This window comes from Cucurbita pepo, chromosome LG18, assembly GCF_002806865.2.
Source record: "Cucurbita pepo subsp. pepo cultivar mu-cu-16 chromosome LG18, ASM280686v2, whole genome shotgun sequence".
Lineage (NCBI taxonomy): Eukaryota > Viridiplantae > Streptophyta > Magnoliopsida > Cucurbitales > Cucurbitaceae > Cucurbita > Cucurbita pepo.
In genome coordinates this window covers 7,767,079-7,787,544 of record NC_036655.1, presented here as the reverse complement: position 1 = coordinate 7,787,544, position 20,466 = coordinate 7,767,079, and the positions used below count along the sequence as shown (strand labels likewise).

Here is a 20,466-nt window from a genome sequence, read left to right as displayed (position 1 = left end):
AAATAAAATTTCAAATTATAAAAATATCAAATAAATCATCAAACACAAATATATTAAACACAAAATTGTTTATTTATTATTTATTTATTGTTTATTGGATAAATTTTATCCAACTACTCTAATAAAATATAATATCCTTATTAGCACATTCAAACTTTTTACCGACCACCGGTCACAATCGAGTCTCCCTATAGCCATAATTAATGAGGAAGTTGGGTCATGCTTGAAAAGGGAAAAAGACGAACAGCTTGTTGAATAAAAGCAATGTGAAGTTAAAACGTTTTTCAAAAGGCAAGTCACGTTGTCTTCGTTTTTGTGCACTAATTTCAATTCCACGGATCTTAAAAATCAACTACTACTGGTTAGAGGGGACAATTTCAAGCAACGTGAAATTCGTGGGGGCCTACTCATTTACAACCCTCCCTCTTTCTAATAATAATGGATTGTTGTTCAAATGAAGTCTTTTAAGTGTTTTGTTTCGAGTAAGCTGGGAGGAACAGTTCTACAAAGAACCTGTTTGGATGACTAGAAATTACACATGATCTTGTTGTTTCACGCAGCAACAAGAAAGCATTGCAGCCAGTGAGAGATGAGACAAGGTTCAAGCTAAGTTGGTTCTATATGAAATGTTTGTAAAATAAGGGAACAAATTCATGATTCATGGTGCTCTAGACTTTAGAAACAACAGACTTGTGTGCACTGATGTAACAGAAAGACATTGATCTCAGCAGATCATGCAAGGGAATGAGAAGACAGTGAAGCTGGTTTTCTCTCCTAGTTTAGAAATATGGCTTTGCTTTGCTCCAAACTTGAGAGGGTTATGAACATTTTTCGTTTGTGGGAAAATATCAAAACGGGCAGTGGGTCTCATCTAGTGAGGTTCAACAACTTAGCAAAAAGTAACATCACCCTTCTAAATAAGTGGCTTTAGAGTCTGGTACTTTATAGCATAGGATCATCACAAGCAGAAGATTTAAGTGTAACTCTACCAAGTGGGATACTTCTGTCATGAAGTAGGCTTGTTGGAAGACCGTGCAAAGTGTGATTTTACAACATTTCCCTGCTTTTGTGAAGGCCTTGCATTTTTTCAGGGAAGGGTCACAAGATTGGCAGTGGCTTTCATAAACACTTTCCTAGCTTTCAACTATCTTTCTCAGAAGGAAGATGTTTTCATTAACTGTATTGCGTATTAGAACAGTAACTTTCCCTCTCTTTCTTATTAATTTCATTTTAGGAGGGAGGTTCCTTTCTGATCTTGAGTCTCTATGAACGTTTCTTCCCTTCCCTTCCCTTCCCTTTCTGATCTTGAGTCTTTAATTTCTCAACCCTCTCATCCCATTCCTGTTGCCCTTTTCTGCAACATTCTCTCAAAGGTCACCATTTTCAAGAAGAAGAAAGCTACTGGCTGGTATCCTGGGGGAGAGGTCTTCACGTCTAGTTTTAAGCCCCTTCAGAGGTGTGTTGATTAGGCAGGTATCAGAAAGATCTTTTATCATATTTTTTGGAGTTGTCATTTTGCTTGGAGTATTTTGCTTGTGTTGATTTGGCTGGTATCCTGGGGGAAAGGTTTACTGAGAATTTAGGTTTAACCTAACTCCAAACGCATATCATGATGGAGAATGGGCTTCTTCACCCTCCTTTTCCTAAAGGAAGCCACCTTTTGGGTCGACCAGCATTCACTGCTATCGTCTAGTTTATTTGGTTTGAAAAATAAATGAATCTTTAAGGACATTAAAGGCTCGAGTATAATTCACTTTAATGTCTCTCTTTGGATATTTTTTTTAACATCTAATTTTCTAATGATCCCTTATCTTTGATTGTAAACAATTAGAGCCTCTTATTAGAAAATTTGTTTTGTTTTGTTTTGTTTTGTTAGCTGAGCTCTATTTCATGGGCTATTTTTATTGGTCATGCCGTTGTAGCTGGGTTCCTACTTCCCAAAAAAAAGCACAAACGAAGCAAAAGCTACACATGGCAACAAGGATGAAACATTTTTAGAGTCAAGTTGTTGTAGCGGATGAATGGAACATCAAAATATCAAGGGGCATAGCTCTTGAGAATCAGAGAGTCTATTAGGATTTTCAGGTTCTAAGAACGGGAAAATCACAGATACAAAAAGAACCAAGGAATCCACATAAAAACACAGGTTTGACCACTCAATAAAGCAGATTCAGATAACAGGATTCAACAACGGTTACTATCCATCTAGATCTGGAACATGGTTGGAAGAAAAAGCTCCAATGTACTATCAAATATGATTTATTGTAGCTTTATTCTATAAATAAACACGACAGGATTTTTGTTTTGCATATTCAACGAAGTACATGAACATTTTCAGGAAATTATAGATAGCATTCGTTCATCTATTTCTATAAATTTAGAAGGAAAAAGTTCACGAGACTATACCTCCAGATCATACTCCAATCGCATTTCATTGTCCTCCGGAGCCATTTTCTTCCACTTGTATCTCACTTGAGCTCACTCCCAAGTTCTCATAATCGATTGCTCCCCCAGATTCAGAAACTTTTGTGGCCTTCTGAAACTCATCAGTTACATTTGGTTGTGTTGCTAAATGTTCGTCAGTAAGCTGCTCTTTCTGGATAGTTGGTTTTGGCCTTCGAATGGCTTCAGCTGCTTCTGGCAATGCAACAGGTGGTGGCTGAGGAGGAACCCATGTACGTTGAACTGGTTTCTCAGCAGAGAGCCCATTGGAAGAGCCTACCTTCAACTCATGATTTTCGATCTCTGTAATATTAACATTTCTCTTCTGCCACCAAGGCACTGGAGCATTGTTGTTCATGTAGGTCACGCCATTGTTTTGTACCATGGAATTCGAACTGTCATTTTCTTGAGATTGATAGAAAAAGCCAGGATTGTTTTGCGTACCAACCTCCCAAGGCTATTAGTAGCAGACACAAAAGAAAAATTGGTAATATATCTTTTGTTTAAAATGCAACTTGCTATAAATCGAAGTAACATCAGAGACAAGAATAAGTTGAAGTAAAACTTTCGCTAAAAGAACCTTGGCTCTAGGAGCTAGACGAGGATTTGATGGCTGTTGATTTGGGTTGGGAGGTAAATCATCAATGTCCTGCAATGAAGCCAGTATTAAAAAACTTAGAACAAACTCACAAGGAGTTCATAAGTTTAAGCAAAAAAAATTATTCACCACTACAATTTCAGTCTACCCAAAACTCAATTGATAACTTACTCTAATATTAGATGGCTTTTCTCCTCTCTGGACCATGGCCATGATCTGCACATAAATAACAACAACAAGAAATCCGAACCAATGCAACAAACTTAACCAACATATTATAGAACACATCAGCAACCAGCAGCAATAATTAATTATCAATAAATAATTAACTGCACAATATACTAAAACCTGCAACTTGTTAATGTAGGTCAAATCATGGTGTGGCAAACTGCAGATTATTCAATCAAATTCTCACATCTGAGGTAAATTTTCTCAGTTGAATTACCTATTTATTTTGTAAACAAGTGTCCATGATCAATGAAAAACAGTCAATAGTAGCCAGTTTTCTCTCGAAGTAAAGGATTATGTAAGTTTACATATCTACCTGGCAGACAGCATGCTTTGACATGGGAACATACTCATGAATAAACGAAATTCATTATCCAGAAGTGACACAGAATATTAAATTACCTCCATGTAAGATTTGGGGTGTGGTGCAACTGAGGGTTCAACAGGTATGGCAGGTGTGGCTGCATATAAAAATTCAAGGCATATCACAGTGATGTTTGTGTTTCAAAACAAAAAACACCATACATAGAACAGAACTGCTGATAACAACCTGATTGCACGCTAGATTCCACCTTGCCATTGGAATATGGCTGCTGAAAAGTATTCAAATGAATTGAGAGTCAAAATTCAGCAAGAAACGGAGATCAGATACCATAAAACAAAATATCATCTCAAGCCAGACAAATGTTGCTCATTCTATGACCACTTTGAGCTCACCTTTGAACTCATGGCAGTAATTCGATAATCTTGTTGATTGACAGTAGTAGTTCTTCCATACGTGGTTCCTAGCAATTATTGTAAAAGAATTAAGAATATTAATTAGTAAGTCGATATATTTCTGATAATTGAAAATATATTCTATGGGTGCTAATTCGTCTCCTTCGTTGAGAATTTTAAAGGAATTAGGAACACTTATCAGGTAGACTCAATATTTCTGGAAACCGAAATGTCATTTGCAAATATGTTCTAACCAAACGACTATATAAATCAAACACATCGCATATCACATGAACTTGAAACCTAAATATCATTTCCATCCAAGTAAAAAATTATAAAACCTTCATATTATTACACTAATTCCATTTTTTTCATTAAAACTCCTCTCAGATAGCTAGGCTGTAATACCTTCCAATTTCTGAATGGCATTCAGCATCAACTTCATCTGCCCAAGCTGAGCATCCAACAAGTTGGCAAAATCTTCAAACTTCTTTTTCTCTGAAAGTTATTGAAAAACCTTGTGTTAACAACTTCAGTCCAAAGTAGACAAGGAATTAGGAGGCAGAAGAATATAGCTAAAATCACCTTCACTTTTTGAATACAGCATCTCCTGACTCGCCTTTGCCATATCAGATGCTGCTGCTGCTGCTGCTTTGGCAGCAGCAGCTGCTTCCTCAGCTGCACTTGGTTTTGAATTAATTTTCTTCTCAATGTCCTCGTCTTCTAATACAATTTTACGCACCCAAGATTTCAACCTAGGAATAATAGAATTCTGAAACAGAGAATATTTTATCAGATTTCACAGAACACTTCCAAATGTAGAGTTTATGTTTTTCCTGACAAAATAGAGAGATATTCATAAAAGCACTCAACCCTATCAGTCAAAACTCAGTAAGAAGTTCAGCATTCAAATACCAGAAATCTTCAAACAACAGAATCAACACGTATGGACATAAAACGTTTGGCCCTTGAAGAATATCGAGTAATACAAAAGTTACCTTGATTACTACAACTGTTCCAACACCTGAAATAGCCAATAATCCTACAGCGAGAATGGCCTGTGACCAATGGAATCTAGACCGTGTGACGGTACCCTGGTGAGTTACACCACCAGGAGGAGGAGCGACACCAGAAACTGTTTGAAGAGGTTGCATAGAGGGCTGTGGCTGAACTGTGTTCACCTGTCCATCTGTTCACGAATAAGCACATAAAACCTAATGAATTTGGGGAACTCCAGAATTCTCAAACGATAACATGAAGAGGAAGAAGAAGAAAAAAAGGACATAGGGGGAGAAAAACGGACTGACTACACTATGAGACATCTATTTTATTCCTCGAAGTAATCATCACCTTGACTCACAGTAGCTGTCTGTGCATTAGAAGGCGGGTCCTGTTTTGACACCCCCAGCACCCAAAGATAAAATGAAGAGTGAACAGCAGTTAGGAGCAGCATACAAATAAGCAAAGGAATCGACGATAAACCAACAGTCCATAAGACATTTCAATGTTAAAATAATTGGCTTACGGGCACACGCCTGAATGCCTCATCAATCTCTTCCTTCGTGAGATTCTTTTTCTCTAAAAACGATCGTCTGTAGACAACAGGAGAACCTCTTACTCTCGGATGTTGAAGAAATTTCACGGCATTTTGCACTTGATCCTCTCTTATTGGTTCAGAGTTCACAAACACCGATGGCGGAGAGGTTTGCTTCTCAACCTCCACCTTCGCATCCCCACGATCCTCAATCGTAGCTCGTGCAGGAGCTGGAGCTGATTGATAAAAACACCAACCATCAGGTAATACTTACACGAGGAAAAAAACTGGAGACATATTGAAGCTCGAGGTTCCAACTCAGTATTATCATAGTAACATTGATCAAGTCAACCACAAAGAACACAGCGAAACCAAATTGAGAAAAAGAAAAATCAAGAAGGAAATGAGACCTGAGTTCTGGGAGTCATCGTCATTCGATGAAGGAGGAGGAGGCGATTGAGTTGCCGCCATGGTAGCCCCTTCTTTACGTCTTACACATCAAAGCTTCCAGCCCAGAAAGGCAACTCTGAGAGAGGGGAAGAGGGCGGCGTGGACCGAAAACCGAAGGAAATCGTGAAATTCGATCGAAGATAATTGGAAGGACGAAGGGGGAAAAAGTATCAGAAGAACGCAGCGCGGAGAGGGAGAGACTGGATTACGCGCACTTTGAAGACCGCATTATTATTTATTTTCGTAAAATTTGAGGGTCGAAAAATTGGAAAAGCAAGTAATCGGATAAATGTCACATTCTTCATGTGGGTCCCACCAAATAGAATGGTAATTCCGGCGAATTTCCAAAAATGTTTCCATTTTGGCCTCCTTCAACAAAAAAAAAAAAAAAATAATAAATAAAAATAAAACAGTAAATCCATATTTGATGAACTATTTCTTAATTTGATAAATATACTCAAATGGTTCAAACGAATTTATAATAAATATCTTATAACATTTAATTGTTTTAAAAGATCTCAACTCTACATTTTTAATATAAATCACCTCTAAAATAACTCTTAAATAAACCGAAAGGGGTTCGATACTACGATACAATTGATCGTGAACAATTTAATGTCATTAGAGGAATAGTTTTCGATTCAAGTATTTTCTTTATTTCCTTAAATTATATTTATCGTTTTTTTAGCAGAAAACCGGGTAGAGAGATTTCGACCTCCACCTTCGTAAAGATGGCCGAATTAAACAGTAACATTTGTCTAAATAATGTACCACTAAAAAGGTAATTTAAGAAACAAATAATTCTGACCCTAGAGTTTACAAGACTAACTTGACAGCTTTAAATTGTTAAGGAGCTTGTCCACCATGATTCTCTGTTGGACCCCAGACAGAGTCTCGGAGTTCAATATTGCATTTGAAACCACAATGGTTGTGGAAGGAGAATCAGCATTCACCTGGAAATAGAGATGCGAGAAGTAAGAAATTATATTTATTATTAAGATTGGTAGAAGAAATAACATCTTCAAGTTTCAAAGAGCAGTTAAGTTAGAGATTAAAAGTGCAATATCAAGAATGGAGAGCAATAATTCCCAGTTTCCAACAATCTAATATGACTGTCACATAAGGAAAACTTTCCTTGATGAAAGTATGGGAAGAGAAGAATCATACATGGTAAACCAAAAAGTATAGCAATCAAAATGTAGGGATTGAAGGAAAATACCCAAACTCGGCCATTTAAACCAACTGCTGTCTCGAATGAAAGCTTGTTCCCAAAAGATTCAAGAACTGGACATGTTGGCGAGCTTAGAAGCCTAGAAGGAGAGGATAAAGTCAACAATGGGAATGGATGATCTGTTAAAGTGAAAACTTGAGAAAAGAAACTTAGCTTACATTCTTGATAAGCCAGTTGAACATTCAAACATGTAGCCATCTTTTAGGAGGCCAAATCCAGCTGCTTTCCCACTGGCTATATATCAAGCAAAATGATACTCACATGAGACGTACTATCACAAGTTCACAACAAATAAAAACTGAACAGAAACATGAACTTGCATAAAGTATGCAGGCCCTGCAAACCCCCCTTCAGAGGATGAGTTTACAGCAACATTGATATAATTCTTTGATGGACTGTTTCAACCTTCAAACAAGTTATTGGACACAGAGAGATGGAGGAGCTAACTAACCATCAGTGCATGCCAACTCAGGATTCATACCAGGGTTTGCCTTCACTACCCTCACATAAAGCAGGGCACCCATCTACAAAAAAATGAAAGAAGAAGAAATAACACACCCATCAGAACACCCTTTACTGGCCACCCCTGCACCCCCACCAGCACCCAAAAAATGAAAGAAGAAAACACACACAAGAAAAGCCTCTCGGGGGTAATAAATGAACTGACAAAGCATCAAACCTCTAAAGGAAGACAGAGGAGCAACGATACCAAAAGGTCATATGGTGAAAATAACAAGAATGTGTACACAAAAAGATTATAAACACCTCAAATTTGGGTATGTTTCGCCTGGTTCCTCCTTCAAATGCAAGAACAGGAAGAAAGGCCAATGCCGGACCTTTGATATCAACAAGAAAATTCTGCAAATAATGTGGAAAAAAAAAATTATAAGGTGATAGCCTAAAAGGTAATCGAACAAAATCTGACAAACAAATAAAGGTTTATTAAAATATCCCTTAGTATCATAGAAATAATTAGACATGGATTCTTCCGCAATGGTACATTCTTTGCATGAGGTATGAGGACCTTGATCATTTGTCATGACATTGTTAGTTTGCTCGCTTCCTTCAGAGTCGCTTAATGAAATCATTCAATGTTTGTTGGTTTCATATTAGATATAGAGGGGCTTTCTTGGAGGAAGTGCTTTGGAAGCCTCCTCCCTTTAGGGGCATGGACAAATTTTTTGTGTCATTTTGATAGAAGAACAATAGATTTTTAGGGATCGAGTGAACATATACATATTTTAACAATAAAGCAGCACTTACATCGGATCTAGAGTCAACCACGATTCCAAGAACACAATCTTCCACACATGGCACGTACTGGAAAATAGAACATTTTATTAAAATTAAACTCCATAATGATATTGGTAGTCAATTGAATTGAAGAAAACCCCCGAAACTAGCATGAAGTTCACAATTCAAAAGTTAGCTGAAAGAACATGCAATATAAGGATCCCGAATGCCAATTGAACAGTGTCATTTCCTACCCTTTTCTGTGAGCTTTCAACCCAATATTTGTTCGGCTTCGAGAACCGCAGCTTTCCAACTTTGGAGACAGAGATAGCATCGTGGTCCTGACAGATTAAAACAAAAAAAATGAGGGTAAGCGATCCCGTAACCAACACAATTGCACTTTGATTGCCGAAACCTGAAGGAAATTCGAAATAAATAGAAGATTGCATAAACATTGAAAAAAGTAAAACCCTAACAGACACCTGTCGAAGACCGCCTCCAAGCTTGATGGTCTCATTAGCCATGTTTGAGAGGTCGAGAACCACATCTCCTGGAACCTAAACAATCGACATTCCATTAAAGATACCACAGAAGCAGAAGCAGAAGCAGCTGAACATCGAATAGGAAAAAAGATGAGGGAAAACACGAAAATGAGATTGATTTCGAACTTACAACTGGCTGATCAACGAGAGTAGATGACGAACTAGAAGATTTTTCAACCATGATTACAGAAACAAAAATTCGTACAAAGTAAACGATATCTTGTACTCGCAGTCAGCGAGTGGAAGAACCCGTCTATTGGGAGAGAGCTACGAACGCGAAAGAGAAAAACGAAGTAATGCGCGCGAACAAAGGCGGCACGAATAGTTTTGAGAATAATTAAAGTATTATTAATTTTTATTTTTAAGCTTTTAAATTTTTAAAAATTTATGAATCTAACCCGAAAAAATAAATAAATAATTGGAGTTTTATTATATATAAAATTTAATTTTTCATTTAAATAAATATTTTAAAAAGTGTAGATTTCATTCAAAACTGCATCAAACAATCTTGTAATTCCAGAACAGTGTGATATACAAAATGACAATGCCATCACTTACGTGTAAACATATACAGAACAGTATCAACTCCATACACCAATACAAGATAACTTAATCGACAATGCAAACGAAACGCCAAAGTCTAGTACTCGAATTTCGAACAACCTCAAGAATCAGGAATTTGCTTGAGCACAACTAGTCGTGTTTCTGAACCCGTTCTAAACTAGGCGGCGATGATCACTCGTAAGAAATCTTTTCTCAAACCTTTATAGCTTTACTGTTTCCAGGTTGAGTATTGGAATCGAGAAGAGTCTCGAGCGATCTCGCCTTTCGGCTCCGAACTCTACCTGCTTCTTTTAGCAACTCGGACAACCTCCTCTTCTCATCGTCGACGTCGGGATTTGCTGTCCCGAGTTTTTCCTCCCGCATGCCAACAACATACTCCAAGATTTCAATTGCATCATCCAACCTGTATTAAGTCATGAGAGAAAAACTAATCAATGTATGAAAAATGTGTAGCATCGTATCATCTGTTGCTCCAAGTAAACTTTCAGCGACTTTCTTAGCTAAATGCAAACCACGAAAGGAAAATGTGAAGCAAACTAAATCGCTCAAGTAGAAAGTGCCATGACGCCCAGTAGAAAACAGGATGGGAGTCCGAAACATTCCTTTACGAAAACAATGAAAACTGGTGACAAGATAACAAAAACGACTCGGTTGTGGATAATTTCATAGTTTCAGAAAGAGATTATGGGAAATGGGCGACTAAGTCGAATTGATAATGTTATCAAAATAGTCGAACTGATCATGTTATCAAAATAGTCGAACTGATCATGTTATCAAAATAGTCGAACTGATAATGTTATCATAATAGAAGGATGGTTACATTACCTGCCAATCGCATCATATGTTCCAGCGAGGTTGCTATATACCCCGAGAGTATCGGGATGATAAGGTCCGTATTCTTTTTCTAGTATGCTCTTGGCTTCTTCAAATAACTCCACGGCTTCGTTTATGGCGTATTTCTGAACACACACAAGCCCCATTTGATTAAGGGCTATACCAAAAAAAGCAGATTTTTTCTCTCCGCTGCTGCGGAGCTTAGGAATTGCATTATTGAAGGAGTCGTAAGATTCAGAATATTTCCCCAACATATAATACAAGACACCCATCTGGGCTTCAATTCCAGCAATGGTGTTTTGCTGTCCGGGGGCATCATTATATATTTTCAATGCCTTGTGTAATAATTTGACTGCTTGCTCAACTTCATTCATTGATTCATAAATAGCAGCAATATCAGTAAGACCACTGGCAATCTCCTCTGGAGGAATCCCAGGGACAGGCTTTTCGTAAATTCGAAGGGCGTTTTCACAGTAAGATTCTGATTCCCTCATTTTTCCAGTCTTGTTGTATAAATCAGCAAGACGAACAAATACCGAACCAACTGCTGGATGGTTTTCTCCCTTCGTGGTCTTGAAAACAGTGAGGGCTTTCTGATAAGCAAAAACAGCCTCGTCGTAACGTGACAAGGATAAGTATGAATCTCCAATACTGCAATCAACTGCAGCCACATCAGTCTCCTGGCCATTGGCCACCATCGCCATGCTGGCTAAGACTAGATGCTCGAGCGCAGCTTCGTGGTCTCCTTTCGTTTCACATATGAGACCCATAAGCCTCCTATCTGCAGCCTCCTCAAGAGAAGCAGGACCAACATTCTTTTTGTGAATATCAAGAGCCATTTGACAAAATTTCTCAGCCTCATCAAATCGCAAGGCTTGAACATGGGCTTCAGCTAAATACCTATACGTCTCACCAACTCTGGGGTCGGATTCTCCTAGCACTCGTTTCTGCACCTCTAAACCAGTTGTATAACAGACTAGAGAATTTTCCAGCTGGCCCAACATTGCATAGGTATCACCCAACTGCATGTGGCCTGCAAATTTTGCCAGTGCATGCTCGTGGCCTTCCTCGATGGCAGGAATCTCAATCGAATGCTCCAATAGAGGTACTGCCTCACTGTATTGGCCTAAGCTGCAGTATATTGCTGCTGTCACGTGCAAACACATAGCAAGTTCTAAGCTGGGTTTCCCATTTGCAGATAGCTCAAAAGACTTTGCAGCACGAAGAGCTAATAAAAGCGCTTTCTGCAGATTTTCCCCTGAAGAAACTAAATTCCTTGCTTGCTTAAGTAGAAAGGGTCCTAGATCAGGATTATCCATCGTTGATTCATTGAAATCCTCCGTTCCATTCAGCATGTTTGAGCCTCTCAAAGGTGAATCTTTCGGTTTCTTTGAGTGACCAGCAACTGGACTTTTCAAATTCCTTTCATTCTTCCTGCTAAAAGGGGGCTTATCAGACAAACGTTTGCCCCTGGGACTTGATTTCGACGATGTCTCCAGGTCCAAATGCAGGTGAGGAGCTTTTCTTCCAGAAGAAAGACGTTTCGAGCTCCCAGGTTGCGTATTTTCTGTTTTCTCCTTCTTATCGGCAGATGGTGAATGATTCATAGATTCACTAGGCAAGTTATGTTCAGGCTTCTCAACAATCTCCTCTTCCTCCTTTATTATATCTACCTCCCTCATCTCTCCCCCTACAAGATGATTCAGTTCAGAATCAATCCTGGATTCCTCACCATCAGAACCAAAGCTACGCCTTGAAGGTGACCGATCCGAACTTTGCATATCACAAACATTTTCATAGAGCTTCTCAATAGAGGTATCAACCAAGCCATCAACAGGGAAATGGACATGAACACTTCCAGGGCTCTGAAGACTCAACCCGCTCCTCGGCGACTTGTTTCCATACGATTCTTCCATATGAATTGAAGAACCGTTGTGTTTATTCACAGTCCTTTCTTCATTAATCTCATCCATGACAATTCCCGGCATCTCACAATTTTTCAAAATCAGCGGGGAACCAGAATCTAACTATACATTCAACAGCAACAAAACTCACAAAAAAGACAAAATACATATATATCTGCACACTCAGAGAAGTGAATGATTCATATACAAACCGGAAGCAATACCAAGCAGAAAATGACAACCATCCGATTCAATAATAAAGCAAAATGGCCGTCAAAGCAGCTCAATCATGCATATGTATTATGTCAAAAAAAATCTTTCCAATCAAAATCGTCAAATTAGATATAAAAAGTAAGAGAGAGCAAAAATAAAACAAAGATCGATCATACAAATTGGATGCGCAATTACCGCAAATAAATTCACCCAACGAACGCGACTCATAATCATTAACTTTATAACCAAAAACAAACCCACAAACAGCTTGCGGGCAATAAATGCAATCAAACAACAAATAAACAACAATTCAATCCAATAGCAACAGAAATGTTTATGAAAAGAAAATAGAAACAGATCAAGCAATACTCACAAATAGAATCAAAACCCGCACCTCAACAGAATCTCATGAATAAGAAACGCCTAATGATTGCGCTCTCCGGGTATAACAGAGAGATGAAGAGAGAGCGAGAGAGCTCTGGCAATATAAGTCTATATTTAGGAGAGAAATAGAAGAAAAACGGGGCGTTTTACAGGTGGTGTGATGAGATATATAAAGAGTAAGATGGAGAAGGAGACGAAGGATCGAAAATTGGGGGAAATTGAGGAATCGGATTGAAGAACAAATGATCGGAAAGGAAGAAAATAGAGGCGATGATATGAGCGGGACTTGTCGCCCACCGGTGGCGCCCTGCAGAGAAAGAGCGCGACCTCTCTCCCACCGGCGACGCCTGCAACTGCAACTGCCGATTTCGCATTTTTCTGTTTCAAAAAGCTTCTTTTATTAATTACTCGTTCTATTCTGTCTCCGCTGGAGAATTCAACGTGGCATCACCGTCTTCCAGCCCCCAAATTACGCTTCTGCCCTTCCAGCTATTACTGAAAAAAAAAATATATATATATATTTTATTGACTAAAATTTTATATTTAACTGAATAATTCACACCTCTTAATATATTAAAATAAACCTCTTAATATATTTATACTTTCAAAAATTGACCCCAAAATAAAAATAATAGTATTTAAAATTTTTATTATTGATTTTTAAAAAAAAAATAATAAGGAAAAATGTTGTTTTAGGGGAATTTATTTTATTTTATTTTATTTTTACTAAAGTTTGGTTATCGTAAATTTGAAGGGTTGATTGGAGATGGGGAATGTCGTTTCTATGCAGACAGACTGTCAAGCTCATGAAGTTTACACCCTTCCTTCCTTACAAGCTTGGTCAACAAGTTCAATTTCACAATTTAATTTTAATGTGATTTTTTAAACTTTATATTAAAATTTAACAAATATCTTAATTATTAATAAATAATGTCACGTTTAAGATATTATTTTCTTATCTTAATATCAAATATTTGACTAATAAAACAGTTAAATAATAATAATAAATAAATGCGTCAATTTCAAACTTAAAACATTATGATTATATATACCGGATTCAAAAGTGTTTTTAGTGGGAACCATCTTAAAATAAGGCCAAAACTGGTTAAAACCACTCGAGGTCGTTTTTTTAATAAAGGGTGGTTGGTTAAGAGTCGTCTTCCCTCTGTCTAGTTCACTTGTTCATGTAAATTCTCCGTATTTTTAAATGGAAAAATAATATATTTAAGCATCGAAACAAACCTAATTTATTTATTTATTTATTTATTTATTTATTTTATTTGTAAATGAAATTAATGAGGTATCTAAAAAGAAGGTAAAATGCACACATCTCCCAACAATTTCCAATTATATGGTTATTATTTTAAAATGTATTTATTAATTTAAAAACCATATATTATATATTTGCATTTTGTAGGTTCATTGATTTATTCATACTCTAGCATTTTATGGAGTAATGTGAGTGTAATTTTATTAATTCCACGTGTAAATTCATTTACTTTTTTTGTACTTTAAGTTTATAATTATTTGTTTATTTCATCCATTTGGCAAAACGTCGTCGTCTATGATCTAAGATATTCAAATGGCATTTAAATATAACATTGACAATTCTCTTCCACCATTTTTTTTTTTTGTGTTCTTTAGTTTTGAGATAACGTAATGTGGTGTATGATTATATTTTTTTTAATTATTTTTAGCACGCCAACTCTTTCAAACATCGAGAACTTCGTTGTCAACCTATTATGGATGATTTTAGACGTAAGATGAACTAAAAAAATAAGAAATACAATAAGAAAGTTAGAACGACATCAGAATGGGCTCAATACAATCAAACCCAAGACGTACAAGAGTACGTACCTAAAATCTTAATTTAAGACCTAGTTGGATCGGGGTGAGCTCTCTCCTCATGCCGGTCTCGACTCGTGCCTTCTCTTCTCCAATTATACATCAACACAAGTTTTTGATGGTGTAATAGCCCAAGTCCACCGCTGGCAAATATTGTATGTTTTGACCCGTTTGTATTGTCGTTAGCCTCACGGTTTTAAAACGCGTATGTTAGAGAGAAGTTTCCACACCCTTATAAGGAATGTTTCGTTTTTCTCTCTAACTGATGTGAGATCTTACCATTTACTCCCTTGAGGGCCAGCGAAGAGGGTCTAGTCCTACTTCGAAAAGTGTTTCGTACCGTCCAGTGACTGACTCTATACCATTTGTAACAATCCAAGTCAACCGCTAATAGATATGGTTCGTTTTGGCTCGTTACGTATCGTCATCAATCTCACGATTTTAAAACGTGTTTACTAGAAAGAGGTTTCGTTCCTCTCTCCAATCGACGTGAGATTTGAGAGATGGTCGGACTCTTCAAATAATAATTTATTTTATTTACTAAATTATGGTTATTTGGGAAAGTTTAAAGTATGGAAAGCATTCTTAAAAGTTTAAAACTTATCACGAGGACAAACTCGTAATTTACTATAAAATTTATGGAAGGACACTGCTTTTACATGAGGCAATATACATCACCATGTCGTTCACGCTCCTATGATCACTGTCGAGTGTATGGGCAACNAAAAAAAAAAAAAAAAAAAAAAAAAAAAAAAAAAAAAAAAAAAAAAACTCACCCATACACGTGAGGCAGTAAGTACGATAGGGTGGTCCCATCCTATCTTATTTAATTCCCAAATTCTCCTTCTAAATTATTCTCCCTCCATTGCACACAATTTCTAAAAAGTACCATTTAATTTGTTAATTTACTAATAATTTACAAAAATTATTTTCCATTATTCAATAATTTATTCAACGTCATATGATGATTATTAAGATATTAACCACTAATAATTAAACTATTATCATATCCCATCCCACTTAAATAATGGAAATGATGAGAATTGAAAGACCTTAGAACAAGAATTAATTTGATATTTTATTATAAGATATTATTGTTTTCTTTTTTTAATTCTAAATTAATATTAATGAAACGTAGATTGAATAAGAAGAAGGGTAGTTTGGGAATGAGATTTTATGAACCGTTTGCAAATCGGTGTTAGGCTGGAAGTTTATGGGATGGAGGGAGTGGCAATCATTAAAAAAAGTGTTTAAGAGATATTTAATATTTAATTAATCCCAAAAAATAAAGAAAAAGGAAAATGAATAAATCTGTAGAAGCTTCCAGAGTACCTTTTCATTTTTAGAGGTACAAATGTTTTCTTATTTTTTTCTTATTTAATATTTTAAGTAAAATATAATGAAATATTTGATTGTCTTTTTAATTATATGCCAAATAAGTTAATGAATGTTAAAAGTATTAATAATTTATTATAATTAAAGTAAATAAAGAAATAGTGGAAATTGAGAGAATCTCCAAAGAAGGGCGGCAACGTCAACGTGTATGAGAGGGGAAAGATAGGGTGAGGGAGACGGATTTGACAAAACGTGGAGCAGAGTATGGGATGGGATTGGCCCAATGGGCCCACACCTCACCTCTACCATTTTTGTTGTCGGTGTCCCTTATTTATCGTTACAACATTTGTTTGGGCCTAACCTTTTTTCATTCAAATGGGCCTCGGCCCATGTTCTAACCCAAAAAGACTGAGTAATTTAAAACTCGTGACAGCTGTGGGTTTTGAACCCACGCCCTTTCGGACTAGAGCCTAAATCTAGCGCCTTAGACCACTCGGCCAAACTGTCTTGATTACTAATAAAAACTATTTATATTAACGCATTTTCAGATAAAATGAATCCATTTGAAATTATTGAGTTTTAAGGTAGATTTACAAAATAAAAGTTAGTCATAATTTAGTAAAAAAGATGAAAAATAAGTTCCATTCGAAGTAGATTTGAATTCAATTGACCAAATGAAATAAAAATAGATATAAAACAAACATAAGAAGACACTAAAATCTGGTAATAGATTTAACGTCATCAATGAATTATGTTTTCTTATTCGAATTATTGGACTTTGCTTTATTAAATTAATATCATATGATATGGTACACTAAGAGAGAGAACAAAAAACAACATAATTTTCTTCATCATTAAGTTTCCCTTCCCACTATTTTAGATGAACGAGGGGCTAAGCTACCAAATGTTGGTCTGTAAGGGAAGACCCACAACTTTAAAATCAAAATATAAAACTATAGTCGGATGAAGTAGAAAGTCCCACATCCGCTAATTTAGGGAATGACTATGGAGTTTATAATCAAGGAATACTATCTACATTGGCATGAAGCCTTTTGGAGAAGCCCAAAGCAAAGTTACAAGAGCTTATGCTCAAAGTGGATAAGTCGTGTTCATCTAACGATCCCTCCATAGTAATCAAATTTTTTTTTTTCCCCCCTAATGGTTGGTTTCATTGCAAAAATCCTCAATATCAGACGAGAAGGCTCAAAACAATCTAACAATTTGCTGCTACAACGATAGAAGCTTCATTTATATATATATATATGAAATATGCAATAAAAACAATCCAACAATTATACAATTTGGTATCCTCTTTATTGTAAGGTCAAAGCTAGCTATGATATCCCTGTACAACATGAAGAGAAAAAAAATGGGTTGAAAATCAATGTAAAAATTGTTCTCTTTTCAAGGAAAAACGAAGAGGCCTGAGATTTTGATATCAAGCATGATCACGGGTACAGAGGTTGTAACCAGAGATAAGCGAACTAATAGCAAAAGCAACAAAGGCAAGGAAAGACATGCTGACCGATGCACTGGCCATCTGCGTGAATTCGTCTTTTCCCCAATTTGATTGCCAGTCATCAACACGTGTTGCGGCCGAGGAAGACGACGATATCAGAAGATATGCCAATGCCTGCCAATATAATCCAGGATTACATCATTAGTTGATGAAGAAACGAAGCAGGCAGAGTAGCTAACAATCTTGGGTTATCAAGAAAGTTCTCGCTGAGACTCGAGAGGCAGAAGACTTGATGATTAACCGCAATAAGTTTGTTTGGATTCACTTTCTCGGCGTAACAGTCTAAACCCACCACTAGCAGATATTGTCTTCTTTGGACTTTCCCTTCCGGGCTTCCCCTCAAGGTTTTAAAACGCGTCTATTAGAGAGAGTTTTCCACACCCTTATAAGGAATGCTTCGTTACCCTCTCCAACCGATATGAGATTTTCACAGCTTAAAACCACTATTTTTTCACTTACAAACAACACTTAGAAAGTCAACCCAATCCAAACAGGCCCTTGAATATTTGAGCAAATTAGAAGCCTGAACAATCTACACTCACACAATGACACAATCAATCATTATAAGAGACAAGTGATCAGCAGGCAGATCAACTATCAAGTTCATCCCCACTTGAATGATCGTCTCAAATTGAGTAAACCGTATTCAAGTGGTGAAGCATAAAAAGGATTCTCCATGCAATTCAGCGAATTTCTTCTAGCCTAAGTATACTAAACAAACCTTTGACCACAGAGACACATTCACTGTAGCAGACTAACAGTGAAAGCATGCCTATAGATATTAAACAATATTCATTCAGACCCGCTTATTTGCACAACTAACCTGATCCATGAAGAAGTCAAAATGATAACGAAAGTGATGGCGTATCATATGGTTCTTCTTGAATAGAGTATAGACAAGATCAAATGCTTGAAACACTGCATACACGAACCCAATTATATTCACGGTGAGGCAGTACCTGTTGATAAATCGACTTGATGAGATAATATAAGACGGGAACAAACATACAGACTTCTAGAATAATTTGAACAGAATGAATATGAGATACATCCTTTTAAGTACGGTTTTCACGTTATAGTATGAAATATTGATGTATTCTTGCAATACAAGGGAAGCTAAGAATAATGCCACATGATTGATCACAAAAAGGCATGGAAATTAAGAGACAGCTCTGATAGTGAGATTGCTTCCACCGCAATCCTTCACTCACAGTACAAACACTTGAAATTATACCAAAAACCAATATGAGAACTAAAAGCTTTAACTCAAAGCAGCAAAAAACTCGGCGAAGGACATAAAAGTTGTAATACAAAGTTGTGGGTCAGACTGAATTAAATAGTGTAGCGAAAGAATTCATTTGGATTGTGTATATCATTGAGAACTTGACAATCAATAAGTTGGAAGAAGGTGACAGCTCCATTTTAACATGGCATTAAAGATTGAGATTGAAGACTGCAACTAAGACACCAACTCATTTGAGGACAATATGGTGTACAACCAACAGAAGAATTGCAAAACCATTAATCACAATAATTGTTTCAAGTTTTGATTCTGGTTGGAAGGAGATTTATAGTATCCGAAGAATGGAAAGCTAATTGGTATGCTATTAATCTTGAGGTCCCACAGATCATACTACTAGCTAAAGATTAAAATACTCGAGTCTGCAAAGATTAAACCTAAGGAATTGAACAACAATTCGGAAAGAAAATAACAAAACATCGAAAAGCAAATCTAATTTACTTCATTCCGAAGTTGAATAGCACTCAGATAGTAAAGAGGAGTCAAGAATCGTAAGAAGAAAACCTGTATTCCTTGTAACGATCAAAGGAGTCGCCACTCCAACCCTGAGTCTTATCAGACGCCATAACCGAAAACGAAATCAAGCAAACCGCCACTTCACACACTCTAAAACCTAAAGCCGCCTTCGTCAACGCATCATCCTTCGACCTCCTCGACATCGGCGGCATTTGCTTCGGCGATCTCCCACCTCCACCACCGCGCTCCTCGACTCCACCTGCAGCCGGCCCTACTTTGGTCACCGACTGCGGCACATCCTCCTTCATTGCCCGATTAAACATAACCTTAGACGAAGTCGACTTATCTCCGGGAAAGCTCACGTTCTCCGGCGTCTTCCGGGAGCTGGCGTAGGGAGATGGAAGCGGCGAGAACTGAGTACTCTTATCGACAACATCAACGACGACAATCGCCTTGGAGTTATCTGGCTGCTTCTCAGGGGAGGTATCGGGAGAGGCATAAGGAGGGGTCTCCGGAAGGTCGCCGACGTCGGATCGGAGCGGCGAGTGGAAGCGCAGCGGCGAGTGAGGAGATTCCATCTGACTGTGAACCGATAACTCGGAATTTCTCGACGACGACTTCCTCATGGATGACGAGTCGATCGATTTCAATTTAGCCTCAATCATTTTTCTTCCAACCTTGACGGATTTTATCGAAAGATTTGCGGGAAAAATTAGTTCACAAAGAACGAAAAGAAATTAAAATAAATAAAAAGGAAAAGGCTGTTTGGGAAGTCGGGAAAAAAAGAAAGAGAAAGCAGAGGACTTTAGTGGGACTCGTCTCTAAGTTCGCGTTTGTAATTTGGAAGCCACGTGGCATCATTTTATTTGTAGGGTTAAAGTAACGGCGAGATTATATTCCAGTGCGGTACAGTGTACATAAGTTCTGAAGAAGGCGAATTAATCTAACGTTCAGAATAGGAATAATAAAAAAGACTCTGATTACACGTAAGGTTTTGTGTGACGTGGAATAATTTGATTCGTTGATAGCGTGGATTCTACCGTATTTTAGAGCCTCTCCGACAAAGTAAAGTGAGCTGCGAAGCCTACGATTCCTTTTTTTATTTAAATATAAATTCTATCATTTGAAACCTTTCGT

At 37.1% G+C, this 20,466-nt stretch overlaps 4 protein-coding genes and 1 non-coding gene across 9 annotated transcripts; all 5 read right to left on the bottom strand.

The window, feature by feature from the left end:
• Positions 1–2,243: 2,243 nt before the first annotated feature.
• On the bottom strand, positions 2,244–6,210 carry LOC111779837 (peroxisomal membrane protein PEX14). 2 transcript variants are annotated; one of them, XM_023660005.1, is made up of 12 exons: positions 5,930–6,210; positions 5,511–5,755; positions 5,336–5,375; positions 4,984–5,174; positions 4,571–4,757; positions 4,394–4,483; positions 3,986–4,053; positions 3,819–3,858; positions 3,671–3,729; positions 3,212–3,256; positions 3,023–3,091; positions 2,244–2,899 (listed from the first exon to the last, which is right to left on the bottom strand). In XM_023660005.1, exons 1-12 carry the CDS (start codon positions 5,988–5,990, stop codon positions 2,432–2,434), a joined length of 1,563 nt encoding a protein of 520 aa, XP_023515773.1. In that variant the 5' UTR covers positions 5,991–6,210; the 3' UTR covers positions 2,244–2,431. The 2 variants fall into 2 exon arrangements, with proteins under 2 accessions (XP_023515773.1, XP_023515772.1); XM_023660004.1 differs by having other exon boundaries at positions 3,819–3,861; positions 5,930–6,209.
• A 392-nt stretch (positions 6,211–6,602) lies between these two features.
• On the bottom strand, positions 6,603–9,285 carry LOC111779834 (putative exosome complex component rrp40). Its single transcript, XM_023659999.1, has 9 exons — positions 9,106–9,285; positions 8,916–8,990; positions 8,688–8,774; positions 8,464–8,520; positions 7,966–8,058; positions 7,652–7,724; positions 7,359–7,434; positions 7,189–7,279; positions 6,603–6,922 (listed from the first exon to the last, which is right to left on the bottom strand). Exons 1-9 carry the CDS (start codon positions 9,154–9,156, stop codon positions 6,794–6,796), a joined length of 732 nt encoding a protein of 243 aa, XP_023515767.1. The 5' UTR covers positions 9,157–9,285; the 3' UTR covers positions 6,603–6,793.
• Positions 9,286–9,456: 171 nt separating this feature from the next.
• On the bottom strand, positions 9,457–13,263 carry LOC111779833 (protein KINESIN LIGHT CHAIN-RELATED 3-like). 4 transcript variants are annotated; one of them, XM_023659998.1, is made up of 3 exons: positions 12,864–13,263; positions 10,365–12,396; positions 9,457–9,942 (listed from the first exon to the last, which is right to left on the bottom strand). In XM_023659998.1, the coding sequence occupies exons 2-3, from the start codon at positions 12,359–12,361 to the stop codon at positions 9,732–9,734; spliced, it is 2,208 nt and encodes a 735-aa protein (XP_023515766.1). In that variant the 5' UTR covers positions 12,362–12,396; positions 12,864–13,263; the 3' UTR covers positions 9,457–9,731. The 4 variants fall into 4 exon arrangements, with proteins under 4 accessions (XP_023515766.1, XP_023515763.1, XP_023515765.1 ...); XM_023659995.1 differs by having other exon boundaries at positions 9,699–9,942; positions 10,365–12,400; XM_023659997.1 differs by having other exon boundaries at positions 9,699–9,942; positions 10,365–12,400; positions 12,885–13,263.
• A 3,218-nt stretch (positions 13,264–16,481) lies between these two features.
• On the bottom strand, positions 16,482–16,561 carry TRNAL-UAG. The gene has a single exon. It is a non-coding gene; the product is annotated as a tRNA-Leu (tRNA).
• A 721-nt stretch (positions 16,562–17,282) lies between these two features.
• Positions 17,283–20,214, bottom strand: LOC111779888 (CASP-like protein 4A2). Its single transcript, XM_023660075.1, has 3 exons — positions 19,378–20,214; positions 18,397–18,532; positions 17,283–17,687 (listed from the first exon to the last, which is right to left on the bottom strand). Exons 1-3 carry the CDS (start codon positions 19,992–19,994, stop codon positions 17,493–17,495), a joined length of 948 nt encoding a protein of 315 aa, XP_023515843.1. The 5' UTR covers positions 19,995–20,214; the 3' UTR covers positions 17,283–17,492.
• Between the last annotated feature and the right edge of the window lie 252 nt (positions 20,215–20,466).